Raw genomic sequence first — 15,283 nt, forward strand, 5'->3', positions numbered from 1 at the left:
GTGCAGTGGAGGGGTTTGGGGTCTTTTAGACCCCAGATCCCCCCATAAAGAGTACCTGTCACTGCCAATTACTGTCACAAGGGATGTTTACATTGCTTGTGACAGCAATAAAAGTGATCAGGTTCTTTTTTAAACTGTTATAAAATTGAAATTAAAAAAAAAATAGCAAAACATTTTTAAAGTGCCCCCCCATCACCGTGAGCTCGTGCACGAAGAAAACGCATATGGAAGTCGCTGCCGCAAATGAAAGCGCTGTTTAAACCACACATGTGAGGTATCGCCACGACCGCTAGAGCGAGAGCAACACTTCTAAAGAGAGCTACTCTCTAACTCTAAACTGGTAACGGTTAAGAATTTTTAAAGCGTCGCCTATGGAGATTTTTATTGAACATAGTTTATCGCCATTCCTAGAGTGTGCGCAATTTTAAACCGTAACATGTTGGGTATCTATTTTAATTGGCGTGACATCATATTTCACAGTATAGAAAATATGGGCTAACTTTACTGTTTAGTTTTTTTTAACTGCAGTGATATGTATTTTTTCCAAAAAAAAAAAAATGGCGTTTGAAAGACCCGCTGTGCAAAATACCGCGTGACAAAAAATATTGCAATGACCGCCATTTTATTCTCCAGAGTTTTTGCTAAAAATATATGTATTTAATGTTTGGGGGTTCTAAGCAATTTTCTAGCTAAAAATGCAGATTTTAACTTGTGAACAACATTTGTCAGAAATGGGCTCGGTCCAGAAATGGTTAAAAAGCGTTCCTTTAATTGTTTTGCGCAATGTGTCAGCCTTCCAACTGCAGTGATTATGGCATTGCCTAAGGCCCCTTTCACACAGGCGGACCGTTCAGATCCGCCTGACCATGCATGCATCTCTATGCTGCATAGGATGTCAGCGGAGACATGTCCGCTGACATCTGATCCGATCCGTCAAATCTGGACAGATGGAAACACTATTTTCCATCCATCCAGGGGATCAGATGAGAATGGACAGTCGGTCCTTTCCCATCCAATTCCCCCATAGAGATGCATGGAGACCTGACAGCTGTGTCTCCGCACACAGCGCGGAGACACAGCTGTCATCCGCCTGCTCAGCGCGATCCCCCGCTGAGAAAAACGGAGTCCGCCCAAGTGTGAAAGGGTCCTAAAGCTGAAGTTGAGCTAAGAAACACTTATCCCTTCCCACATTTGTGAGTACTGTATGCTTTTGACTCTTGTATTAACCACTTCCCGCCCGCCCTATAGCAGATTGACGGCAGGAATGTGGTTGTATTATCCTGCCTGGACGTCATATGACGGCGGCAGGATAATACAGCTCTGCGCGCCCCCCGGGGGCGCGTAGAGCGGCGATCAGTGATGCGAGGTGTCAGCCTGACACCCTGCATCACCGATCTCGCTAAAGAGCCTACTGACGCAGCTCTTTACCATGTGACCAGCCGTGTCCAATCACGGCTGGTCACATAGTAAACCGGAAGAGCCGTTGATCGGCTTTCCTTAGTTCGTGCCTGACAGGCACGAGTAAAGGAGCGCCGATCGGCGGCTCCCCTGACGGGGGGATTCGGCACTGGTAATCAGATCATTGATTACCAGTGCAGACCCTCGGGGGGGGGGGGGGGTGCCACCAGAACCACCAGGGATGCCCACCCATGACCCTAGGGATGCTCACTATGGCCACCAGGGATGGCAATCAGGGCTCAGGGCTCAATCAGAGCTCCCCTTTGCCCTCTCCATCAGTGCTGCCCGCCAGTGCCCTTCCTATCAGTGCTGCCCACCAGTGCCCATCATTGCCATCTTTCAGTGTCGCCCACCAGTGCCCATTATTGCCCACCAGTGCCGCCTATCAGTGCCACCTATCAGTGCCCATAAATGCCGCCCAGCAGTGCCACCTATCAGTGCCCATAAATGCCGCCCAGCAGTGCCGCCTATCAGTGCCCACCAATGCTGCATATCTGTGCTACCTATCAGTGCCGCCTATCAGTGCCACCCCATCAGTGCCTCCTCATCAGTGCCTGTCAGTGCAGTCTCATCAGTGCTGGAAAAAACTTATTTATTTACAAAATTGTATAACATAAACAAACTTTTTTTTTTTTTTTCAAACTTTTCGGTCTTTTTTTATTTGTTTAGCAAAAAGGAAAATCAAATACCACCAAAAGAAAGCTCTATTTGTAGGGGGAAAATGACATAAATTTGGTGTAGGTACAGTGTTGCATGACCGCGCAATTGTCATTCAAAATGCAACAGCGCTAAAAGGGGAAAATTGGCCTGGGCAGGAAGGGGGTGAAAGTGCCCTGTATTGAAGTGGTTAAGTAAAATGTATTATTCACTTGCTGTTTGTGCCCTAATGTATCTTTTTATAGTTTTGTCTGGAGTTTCCCCACTCGAGGAGGGCATCATCGGTTTGAACACTATGTGTATGCCATCAGATGTAGGACTGTGTGAGCGATGAAGTGTTGAATGTACATTAGCCCCATATGCAATATGTCCATACATGCATACTGTGGGTATGGATAGACTTGGATTTCATTTAAAAAGCAGTGGTATGGCCCTACCATGGCCATAGTGCTGCTTCAAAAAAAAAAAAAATAGGCACAGCTGGATAAAGCAAATGATTCACTTCCAAAAATTGGATTGAACTCACATTGGTGAATCAGATTCTTTCTGGCAGTGGATCTGGACTGAACTCCTCACATAAGGTTTGAGTGTATATACTGTGTACTGCAGCTGGTTACTGGCTGAGTACTGTTTTTAACCACTTCTGGACCGGAAGGATTTGCCCCCTTAATGACCAGGCCATATTTTGCGATTCGGCACTGCGTTACTTTAACAGACAATTGCGCGGTCATGCGACGCTGTACCCAAACAAAATTGATGTCCTTTGTCTTCCCACAAATAGCTTTCTTTTTGTGGTATCTGATCACCTGTGCGTTTGTTTTTTTTTTGGGGCTTTTTTTGTTTTTTTTTTTTGCGCTATACACAAAAAAAAGAGTGACGATTCTGAAAAAAAAAACTATATTTTCACATTCTGCTATATAACCTTTCTCAAAAAAAATATTAAAAATCTAAATTTTTTAACATTTTAAGCTAATTTTGTTTTCTGCTACATATTTTTGGTAAAAAAAAAATCGCAATAAGAGTATTTTGATTGGTTTGCGCAAAAGTTATTGCGCCTACTAACTACAGTAAAGATTTATATCCTTTTTTTTTTTTTTTTGCGGGGCTGCGACATCGCGGCGGACAGATCGGACCCCTGACTGACATTTTTGACACTTTTGGGGGGACCGGTGACATTGCTACAGTAATCAGTGCTAAAAATATGCACTGTTACTGTAATAATGACACTGGTAGGGAAGGGAAAATCATTGGTTAAATGTGAGCCTAGGGGAGTGATTCTAACTGTGGGGGGGAGGGGCGTGGCTTGTGAAATGACCATAGAGGCATGTGATCCTATATAGAAGGATCACAGGGGCTCTATGATCATTCCAGGGAGAAGAACGGTCAGCTGTGTTTCTTCTCTCTCAGCGGGGAACGATCGCGGTTGTCAGGCGCAATCGGAGCCGCCTGCCTGCTGCATTGGCTTCCCCGCTGATGAGTGGGGGTGGGAGCGCGCCCCCTAGCCTCCTGCATGCGACTATAGTATAGTTACGGTGGTTCGTGCAGGAGCGGCTGCTTGCCGCAGTATAGCGGTTAATTGGTTAGTTGATCTGTAACCTAATGATGACACAATAGAGCTATATATATATATATATATATATATATATATATATATATATATATATATATATATATATTAGGTGATTGTGGTAGTTCCAAAATGTAATGAGTAAGCGCTAACATTTGCATCTACCTCTATCCCCGGCTCCATCTGTTAACCACTTGTCACATGAAGCTTCAATGAATAGGATTTTTGGAAGCGCAACTCTCTGGAATCATTTGCATTATGATACACAGCATGTAACCTGTGCTAACACCCAACTAGTGTGTATGGGGAAGGGGATGGCTGTAGACTCACTCACCTGGATCAGACTTCTTTGTTTCATTGCTTTACACAAGTACTTAGCCCTTAGCTTGCTTTGGGACTCTGAAACAACCAAACTCATAGAATGTAAGGTGTTCTGTTAATAGATAAGGGGAGAACCTCTTGTTTACCCGTCCCTTTTCTCCTTTCCTCTCCCCTTATCCATATACAGAATGCTTTCCATTATGTGAAAGGAATGCAAGGCTATTTGTGCATGGAAAAGGAGGCCAGTATACGAACGCATCCCTGCCTTGTATGAGAGGTGGAAACCTCAGTAACATTTGTATAGCAACCAGCAGCCTTCAGGGCATAAGCTAGTCCTCATTAAAGGTAACCTATTTGACGTGTGGCTATTTTTTCCTGGAGTACCACTTTCATAACCTAGTCCGAGGCAGGGAAAATCTTCAGAAGACTCCCAGCAATGGCTGCCTACATCGCTTGGTGGGTTTCCATTAAATTGCATTGTGATCCAATGTTGTGCTTACCCTGCACTTGGCAAATTTAATCAAATTAAAGGAAGGTGAGAAAGTAAACAGACTGACTGCAGCACTCACTGATCTTCACATAAATCTAAAAAGACAATGAGAAAATAGTGTTATGCTGTCAGGGAAACTTCTAAGTGCCGGTTTTTATTTATGTGGTGCGGGAACCCTGCGAATCTATTGCGGGTTCCCGCATCACAACCGAGTGGCAGGAAGGTCACACTGCCAAATGCGAACTGCTGGGAGTATCAATACAAAGTTAACAACGCCCCAAGAGCAGTTTGCATATCGCCATGCGAACTGTCAATTCGGACAGGAATTGGATCACATAGATGTGAACACCCATGCGATCCAATTCTGGTGAGGACCAAAAAATTGGTCCTGTATGACTTTGGTCCGAGTGCGATGTGAATTCAGCCATACAATCTGTATGGTTTAATTCGCATCACACAGACATCGCATGTGATTTGCAGAGCAGTGTGGTGCGAATCACATGCAATGTCTGACATCGCTGAAGTTTGAACTGGCACCAATTCAATTTAGAGTACAGAATAGTGCAGGGGTCTTCAAACTACGGCCCTCCAGTTGTTCAGGAACTACAATTGGCATGATGCCTAGTCATGTCTGTGAATGTCAGAGTTTTACAATGCCTAATGCAGCCCGCAAATTTTCCACTCACCTGCTCGCATTTTGCGAGTGGAAAATTATGTAGGGCGAGCTCCGGTCAGGGGAAGAGAGGAGAGGAAAGCCGGCCAAAGGATTGGATAATGTCAGCGACGGATCATCCCGCTGTAACAACTTTAATTGTAATTGCCGGGCGCTCGCCAACATACACAGTCCCGCCTCCTAGCCCGGCTTCTTTGATAGACAGAACACCTGGCCAACCAGGACGTGTGATGTCTATCAAAGAAGCCGGGCTAGGAGGCGGGACTGTGTATGCCGGCAAGCGCCTGGCAATTACAATTAAAGCTGTTACAGCGGGATGATCCGCCACTCTCACATTATCCGGCCAGCAGTACTGATGGAGGGGGTCAAGCCGATCATCTCATCTTAAGGCGAGCCGGTACAAGGGAGGGTGGGAGGGATGGATGGCTGCCCTGGGCGTCTGTGTCATGGGAGGTGGAGGGGGCGCTGCCAGGAGTGTTTCTGTGACTAGTGACAGGAGAGAGCGGGATGTGCTCTCTCTCTCTCTCTTCTCGCCGGGCTTCACACTCCTGTCAGTATAGCAGACATCAGATCGGAACTTCTTCTCCCCTTAAAGAGTCAGAGTGGAGGTGGAGCGGAGGAGAAGACAATTTCTAAACCTTTGCACGGACAGCTGGCGGGAGAGATGTGGCTGCAGAAGGGGAAGAAGATTGCGGCTCAGGAATGACCCTGGATGTCAGATCCGAACTATACAGAGTTTGTTATCCCCTCTCCTCCGAGTCAAAGCAAGCAATGTGGAAAGGGGGCGGGTAACAAACTCTGTATAGTCCCATCTGACATCCAGTGTCCTTCCTGAGCCACAATCTTCTTCCCCTTCTGCAGCCGCATCTCTTCCGCCAGCTGTCTGTGCAAAGCTTTAGGAATAGGAATAGGCTTCTCTTAGGCTCCTCCCCCATCTCAGCACAGTCCCCCCCCCTCCTAGCACAACCCCCCCCCCCCCCCATCTCAGCACAGTCCCCCCCCCTCCCATATTGATCCCACCTAGAAGTAATCTTCTCCCCACCCCTCCTGCTACAAATTTTCTTACCCCCCCCCCCCCCCCAAGGACAATCCCCCAAAAAGTATTTGTACAAGGAGGGGTGGGGAGAAGATGATTACTTCTAGGTGGGATCAATATGGGGGGGAGGGGGTTGTGCTGGGATGGGGAATTTGAGAGGTGACAATATAAAATTTCTTTTTGCAGGGGAATTGGGGGGGGGGGGGGTGCTATGAGGAGTGATTAGTGCTGGGGGGGGGGGTGAGGATTTGTGCCAGGAGTGGGGATTTGGGGATCGTCCTTGTAGAGATTATTGGAATGGGGTGGGGGGATGGATTTGTGCCAGAACAGGAAGTCTTGGGGCTGTTAAAAAGGGGTATTTGGGGGGGGGGGGGTTGTGCCAGTAGGAGTAATGGGGGTTTTTTGTGCTAGGGGGAAAATTTTGATGGGGAGAGCATTCGACGGGTAGGATTTGTTCTAGGAGGTGAAATTTGGGGGGGGGGTACTAGGAGGGTGATTTTGGGGGTTCCAGACCCTTCATGGGCACTGATTAGGCTGCACTGATGGGCACTGAAAACATCGTTATTGATATTTATTTTTGTAACTTCTGCATTAATGCAAAAACATTTAACAGTGTAATTTTATGAGATAATTTATGAGGGTGTGTTTAGGGGCGGAATTAGGGGGCAGGGTAGGAGTTGGGTGGGGCAACTGGTGGCGAGTAACCCTTAAGGCCTGGCTAGTAGCTCAGGACTTTAAATTTTGAGCCCTGCCTAATGGAATGTGTAGTTCTGCAACAGCTGGAGGGCCGTAATTTGAGGATCCCTGGTATAGTGTATTACAAACAAATCAAAAATAATAAAAGTCCTATAAAAGAAATACCAAAGTTCACAGAAGTGTGCAATCTTTTCGTGCAGCTGTTGTGCACCGACCACCAAGATGTTCTTTGTCAGCACATATGAATGCATGACACTTGATTGGCTCCTACAGCTGCCTCTCCCTCTCCTAGTCTAAGTGCAGCTGTACAAGAGAGGATTACAAATTGAATTTAGATATTTATACAAGTTGGATTTAAAACAGAATAATTTTATAATAAAATCATTTGTTTTTGTTTTTTATACATGCCTGGAATACATTTTTAAATTCTATATGTATATATGTGGTGACGATTAGACGAATGTTTGTTTATTCATTCTAAGGGTCCTTTCTGTCTGATGAAAAGTGAATTACTTATGCTGTATACTGAGCATATTCCTGAAAAGAACCGTCAATCTGCTTTCTTACAATGCCTCCTGTTCTAGAAATGGCATCTTCTTCTTCTCGTTTCTCTGTGGTTAAGCAGCTCCTATTATTCTGACTCTTTTATGACAGGATGAATATGACCAGCTTCTTCGTTACGCCGTGGTAACTCCAAGGTTTGGGTCTCATTTCCTCAGGGAACATCAAACGACTGCCGAGCAAACCACAAGTGACAGGTTTTCAAGTCCCAGAGAATCTGTGCGTGAGCAAGCTCCAGGTATAAAGAATGAGCACTGCCCGTTCATCATTTTCCATACAGAACATTCTACTTCATTTGTTTTTTTTTTTCTTTATTTAAGCTGAATATACTGTATACATTTTTACTGATTTTGTTGATATGGAAATGTCTGCAGATTTATTGCATAGTTACTATTTTATTTTATAGCTGAATTTGGTGCACAAAAACGTATATTTAAATATAATAGCCACAAAAGATATGAATACACTTTGGGAGTGCCAATTGGCTTTGCAAACCCAGAGATTACTTTGTAAATGTAGCAGTGATTTTATTGTGCTGTTTCACCAAGTAGACTGTACAACAAAAATGCTGCAACATTTTAATTCAAAGTGTTACTAAACCCACAACAGTAAAATCATTCTGTATATGCAGTAAGACCCCGTTCACATAGGGGCAACGCTACTTGCTGGGGCGACCTGTGAAGTGCACCGTGACCTCGGCACGACATGCATGGACTTCCTATCATTGAAGTCTATGCAGGTCGCCTCCAGGTCGCCCCAAAGTAGTATAGGACCCTTTTTCTAAGTCGGAGCGACTTGTGTCGCTCCTATTAGAACGGGTCCTGTGCTAATCTATGGCAGGCGACCCACCGCGACTTGTCAGGCGACCAAGTCGCCTGACAAGTCGCACTAGTGTGAACCGGGTCTAAAACATGCTTGTTGTACTCACTGTGGAACCTAAGGGGTTAATCCTCATTGTGTAAAAAGACTGTTTGATCCTGTCTTCTCTGATCCTCTCCTTCCTCCACTGACCCCTGATAATTTCCTGATAGCTCAGAGTCTGAGTCAGGCTGCACATGCTCCATTTGGTGTGTATTGCAAAAGGTGTTTTTATTTATTTTTTTTCTTTGGGAGAGTGCATGTGACCGGCACAGGGCCAATCAGCACTGTCCAGACAGAGGGTCAGGGGTCCGGCAGTCGCATAGCACAGAAAACTCCTTCTACAAGCTTTAACCCGTGCTTGGCTGTACACTAAAGGAGGTCACAAGACTGCTATATTCTGCTGATGAGAAAAGGGATTTAGCAGTTTATATTTAATAAAATAATTGCATTCCCATGTTCTGTGCACTGTGGGAGATCAGATATAGTGAATGCAGGATCCTGCGTTTGGTAGCACTTTAAAACAAATCAATAATGAATTTGTATACAAATGTGTAGAAGCTGTTCTTATAGACCCCAGTCACACGTTGCAGTGCAGTGCAGGTGCAGCGCAGTGTAACTGCGTTTTTATTTTATTTTTTTGTTTGCTTTTTGTGCAGGTTACCCGCAGTTTCCTATAGACTTTCTATTATCCCACATTTTTGGTGCGTTTCTTGAAAGTACACCAAAAGTCCTGCCTGCTGCATCTTTGGTGCGCTTTCAGAAAACACACCAAAAACATGGGGCATAATAGAAAATCTATTGTAAACCGCAGGTACACTACACCAGCGCTGCAGCCAAACTGCATCACAGCATTGTGGTCTGTATAGTGCATGTGTTTGCATGCACATATGGGGACATGCGTGCATAAAAGGGCTTAGAATTTACGAATCAAGGGGAAGTGTGATTTACACATGTAAAATACTTCCCAGCAGCGCCTGTGTGTACAGACCCATTTGAAGTAATGGGCTGCAATCAAAGCCGTAAAAAGAAACGACTTAAAAATGTGGTGTTTTTTGCACCCATGTGCAAGAGCCCTAAGAAGATGCATACTTAATGTGCATTAGAGTTTTCAAAAGCAACATGTCCTTTTTGCGTTTATTCATTACAGTGGCTGCATTCAGTCAGAATGCAACTGCTGTTGGGGTATTCTGACACTTCTGATGTTGTGGAGAACTTACTCACACCCACGCCTATTTGCCAAAAAGGCCATTATTGGTAGTGATGGGTGAGTAGGAAAGTACAAAAATGATAAGGATCCCAGCTTCCAACTTTTTATTGCATGTGTGAACCAAGGGAGCGTAAAATATATGAAGCAAGATAAATTCCACACCAGCCAAAGCTAGGGAGGACTGAACTGATATGAGAAGCCCAATTCTAATACATAGAAGTTTATGAAATCAGTGCGCCTGTGTGCAAAATGTTCAGTTGGGCCCAGTTCCTTGAAAAAAAATTTAAAAAAATGTGGTGTGCTATGGCGAATAGTGGGCATGGTTTTCATTAATGCACGGGGCATAGCAAGGATTGTAAAAGACCTGGGGTACCCCTGGGCACTTCAAGTTGAGTAGTAATGTGCAGTGCTATGCGCACCACAGTGAATAGTGGGTGTGGTCAATTTGTGTTATCAGTAGGAATGGCTTAAGGGGTGTGGTTAAATAGTGTGGTCCTATAAATGTATATAAACCTCAGCACAATCCTTTTTTTAAATGCAACTCTTCCATTACATACATTTTTATGTACACTGAAAATAGACAAAGAGCTAACCGTTTCAGCGTACCAGTATACCTTAAAGAAGAACTTCTCTAAAATAGTCAGGAACTGCTTGGCAACTAGTAAGACAATGAACACTTTGGTCAGATGCACAGCATGTAATGTACCATCTAGTGGGTATAGTGCAGGAGTGTGTCATGTACAATATAGAGCAGAATTTCTTGACCTTTTTATCTTGGAGGAACCCTTGGGCAAAATTTTTGAGATCATGGGGAACCCCCTGAAATGTTCACATTTACAGCTCCTGGAAGAACATTTGTGTGATTATTGAGCTGTTCATAGTACAATAATTTAATTCTAGAAATTATATTACATTATACAATGAATATTAAAGTGCACCTATGTACCCACTTAAGGACCGGAAGGTTTTACCCCTTTAGTGACCAGGCCATTTTTTTGCAATATGGTTATTTTAACTGACAATTACGCGGTCATGCGACGCTGTACCTAAATAAAATTCATGACCTTTTTTTCCCACAAATCGAGCTTTCTTTTGTCAGTATTTGATCACCTCTGTGGTTTTTATTTTTTGAGTTATAAACAAAAAAGGGTGACTATTCTGGGAAAAAAAAAAAAAAAAATATATATATATATATATTTTTCATCATTTTAGGCTAATTTGTATTCTTCCACATATTTTTGGTAAAAAAAAAAAAAATCCCAATAAGTGTATATGGATTGGTTTGCGCAAAATTTATTGTGTATACAAACTAGGGGATAGATTTGTCATTTTTATTTATTTTTACTAGTAATGGCGGCGATCAGCGATTTTTAGCGGGACTGCAACATTGCGGCGGACAATCGGACACCTAACTGACACTTTTGAGGTGACTAGTGACGTTACTAAAGTAATCGGTGCTAAAAATATGTTACTAATGACACTGGCAGGGAAGGGGTTAACACCAGGGGTGATAAAAGGGTTAAATGTGTGCCTAGGGGATGCTTTCTGTGTGGGGGATTTACTCACTGGTTGATCAGAGACCTGTGTTACTAAATAGGAGGAACACAGGAACCTTGTGTTCATCACTAACGGAACAGCGGTCTGCCTTGTTTACATCGGCAGACCGCCATTCTGTCTCCATGGGGAGCGATCGCAGGTGCCTGGCAGACATTGTGTTCGCCAGATCCGCTGATTGGCTCCCCCTCTAGCCAATCAGTACACGCCCCCACTATCTGCTATACGAAGCGACGTACAAGTAGCATAGCAGAGCCGACCTGCCGCCGTAAAACTACGGCGGCTGGTCGGCAAGTGGTTGATCAAACCTTGTGCTTGCTTTTATTTCTGCACAGATTCCTAATTCTGGATCAAACGTAAGATGATCAGTGTACAGGGGGACAGCAGGGAAAAGCACAGGGGTCAGCAGAGCACATTACATGAGCAGGGCACATTACATGGGGGAGCACATTACATAGGGAGCACAGCAGGGTTTATTGCATGGGAGACTTAGCAGGGCACATTAAATTGGAGGCTCAGGAGAGTTTATTATATGGTGAGAACAGCAGGGCACAATACATGGGGGGCACAGCAGTGCAGATTACATGAAGGGGAAAACAGCAGGGCACAATACATGGGGGGGGGGCACAGCAGGGCAGGTTACATGGTGGTAACAGCAGGGCACAATACATAGGGGGGGGGGGCACAGCAGGGCAGATTACATTTTGGGAACAGCGAGGCACAATACATGGGGGGGGGGGGGGGCACAGCAGGGCAGATTACATGGTGGGGACAGCAGGGCACAATACATAGGGGGGGGGCACAGCAGGGCAGATTACATTTTGGGAACAGCAGGGCACAATACATGGGGGGGGGGGGGCAAAGCAGGGCAGATTACATTGTGGGAACAGCGGGGCACATTACATAGGGAGCACAGCAGGGTTTATTGCATGGGAGACTTAGCAGGGCACATTAAATTGGAGGCTCAGGAGAGTTTATTATATGGTGAGAACAGCAGGGCACAATACATGGGGGGCACAGCAGTGCAGATTACATGAAGGGGAAAACAGCAGGGCACAATACATGGGGGGGGGGGGTCACAGCAGGGCAGATTACATGGTGGGAACAGCAGGGCACAATACATGGGGGGGGGGGGGGTTACAGCAGGGCAGATTACATGGTGGGAACAGCAGGGCACAATACATGGGGGGGGAACAGCAGGGCAGATTACATTGTGGGAACAGCAGGGCACAATACATGGGGGGCACAGCAGGGCACAATACATGGAGGGGGGCACATTACATGGGTGACACAGCAGGGTAAATTACAAGGAGAGCGGCAGTCTATACCCCAGCACACTAATTATCACCCCCCAAATCTGCACAATCCTCCTCCCTAAATTCCTAGACCTTATCTCAGCAGCATTGGAAATTCTTTTTTCACAGGCCCTTGTTGGTTAAAGAGGAAGTAAAGCCTGGAAACATTTTTTTTTCTTTTTGGTTACCTGCAAAGTAAATGCATAATGTTCTAGTATGCAACACATACTAGCACATTATGTAGCACTTACCTGTAAACGAAGCCCACATCGTTCCGGCTGGAGGCTGCATCCATCTTGGCCCGTCTTCCTTCTGCGGACTCTGGATGTGCTACTGGCCAGAGCCATGTGACGTCACTCGCACGCAGGAGCCACCGGTCACGACACAAGGCTCTGAAGAAACAGCACAAGCAGCCATTCTTTCAGAGCGCATGCACCCATGACATCATCGGCTGCATGCAATGTAAATATTTCTTAAACGGTGCAAGTTTATGAGATGTTTACAGTACCTATAGGTACAACATTACAGGGGGGGGATATACAACATCTTTAAAGCGGAGTTCCATCCAAAAGTGGAACTTCCGTTTTAGGTAGTAATAACCCCCTGACATGCCACATTTAGCATGTAATTTTTTTTTTTTTTGCAGGGGGGCGGGCACCTAGTTTAGACAAGTACCCGCTCCCACTTCGCTCGGAGCGCTGTGGCGCCCTGAACGGAAGTTCTCCTCTTCCCCCCTCCCTCCCTGCAATCTTCTGGGACATGTCAGTGGTCGGCCAATCAAGATGCGCAGCGCAACTCGCGCATGCGCAGTGCGTACCCGGCTGTGAACCCACTAACTGTCACAGCCTGGTACCCACACCAGTGATGCCGGCGCCGCCGAGACCAGAGGGAAGAGGATCGAGGCTTCGGGCGGCCACATCGCTGGACCGTGGGACAGGTGAGTGAAAAGGCTGGAACTCCGCTTTAAGATGACATCAGTGCCCTTCCCCCCCAGTGATGCTAACCCACCCCCAGCTCCTGGAACACTGAGTCAGATCGTGTGACAGGCGGCTGAGACTTTTCTCCTCCATGTGTGCAGTGTGAACCAGAGCATGGCGGGGGGGGGGGCGCTCATATGCCCTGCACACGTGGATGGGATGTCACTGGATATATTGCATTTTCCTTTGTATTCGGATTACATTATTGTTGTAGATGGTAACCTCATTACCTCGTGTAGCTCATTTTGTTTTTATTACACATTCTATTAATCCATGAAGCTGGAGCCAGGAGAACATCATAAACAATTATTGTCATTTATATTGTTGATCATCATTCCTCTTCTGCGTATTTCTATTTTATGTAACAAAATATTCCTATGACTGTTCTCATGACTTTATTGCTTTGCTTTCTTATTTTCACGTAAAACCTGCCAGCTTCTTTCCCCCTAGACATTACATTACCATTAATTAAGGGGATTTATCTGCTTCCTCCTATAATATCGTTTGAAGTGATTGTAAAGTCTCGTGTTTTTTTTTTCTTCTTTTAAAATAACAAACATATTATACTTCCCTCCTCTGTACAGTGGTTTTGCACAGAGCAGCCCGGATCCTCCTATTCTCTGGGCCCTGGCTGGAGCTTCTGGCTCCTCCCTCCTGTCGAGTGCCCCCACAGCAATCAGCTTGCTATAGGGGCATCCAAGCCGAGCTGCAGCTCTGTGTATCCATTCAGACACAGAGCTGCCGTTCAGCCCCACCCGCTCTCTTTCCTGGTTGGCTAACTGTGTTTGATTTACAACAGTGGGAGCCAATGGCTCAACCAATCAGCAGAGAGAGTCCCGGACAGCTGAGGCACTTGTGCACATCGCTGGATAGAGATGGGGCTCAGGTAAGTATTAGGGAGACTGCTGCACTCAGAAGGCTTTTTATCTTAATGTACAGAATGCATTAAGATTAAAAACCTGACTTTACAACCCCTTTAACCTCTAGGTGTATTTAAATTGACAAACAAAAATGGAATATATTTTCAGTCGCTTTGTTTCTTTATTTAGCTATCCTATCCACTCGCTATGGGGTAGCAGTGTCCTCCGCCAAGGAGAATGCTACAGAACACCTTCTCCTCTCTGTAACATAAGAAGTGGTGGTTTTAGTCCACAGAGGAGAACTGGGCAAGGCAGATAATACTTTTTGAGAATTCATTGCAGCAAAATGCATAGTGAGGTTAGGAGCTTACTGGATTTCTTTTGAGATCCATTTTTTTTGTACTTATTGAACAGATATAACAAAATTCCTTATTTTATTGTTAGTTTAGTTTAGTTTACTTTACCTCCCTTACTGACCAGGCCATTTTTTGCAATTTGGCACTGCGTGATTTTAACTAGTGATTGTGCAGTCATGCAGTGCTGTAATGAAGGGGTTAACTGGGGATGATCAGGGAGTTAAATCTTTATTAGGGGATGTATGGCGGGTACCCTAAACCTATCTGGGACTGCCATTAGCTACCACTAACTGTCTCTCACACTAACTGAAGTCACAAGTGACACCAGTACAGTGATCAGTAAATTATCTGTATACTGTGTATAGTGTATACTGTGACAGGGAGTGAAAGGGTTAACTGGGGGGTGATCAGCAGGTTAAATGTGTACTGGTGTCAGTATAGTGCTTGTGTACTCAGCTGATGTTCTTTTCTCTCACGCTGGAACTAAAAAGGGCTCCAGGAGAGAAGATTGCATCATTCCTGGGCTTGTGTTTCCATTACACATGCACAGGACCTTCTGCAATTTGTCAGAACCGATCACCAGGTCCAGGCCTAAAATCATTGGCCTGGACCTGATGACTGATGGGTTCTGAACTGAATCAGAACATAGCGGGGGCGGCTAGCGTGTGCGACCGATGAACGGTTGCATTAGTTCACGCAGCCGAGCCACCTTGC

The 15,283-nt window shown here is 45.3% G+C and overlaps 1 protein-coding gene across 2 annotated transcripts in view; it reads left to right on the forward strand.

The window, feature by feature from the left end:
• The window catches only part of POC5 (POC5 centriolar protein), a gene marked incomplete at its 3' end in the record, with an annotated part of 124,077 nt that overhangs the window by 18,309 nt on the left and 90,485 nt on the right, over nt 1-15,283 (forward strand). For both annotated transcript variants that reach the window (XM_082243806.1, XM_082243807.1), the window contains exon 3: nt 7,553-7,697. In XM_082243806.1, coding sequence (XP_082099932.1) covers nt 7,553-7,697 — 145 coding nt within the window. The remainder of the gene's footprint in view (nt 1-7,552; nt 7,698-15,283) is intronic.

Source organism: Pelophylax lessonae, assembly GCF_965119305.1.
Source record: "Pelophylax lessonae genome assembly, chromosome: 1".
In the NCBI taxonomy this organism is placed as follows: domain Eukaryota; kingdom Metazoa; phylum Chordata; class Amphibia; order Anura; family Ranidae; genus Pelophylax; species Pelophylax lessonae.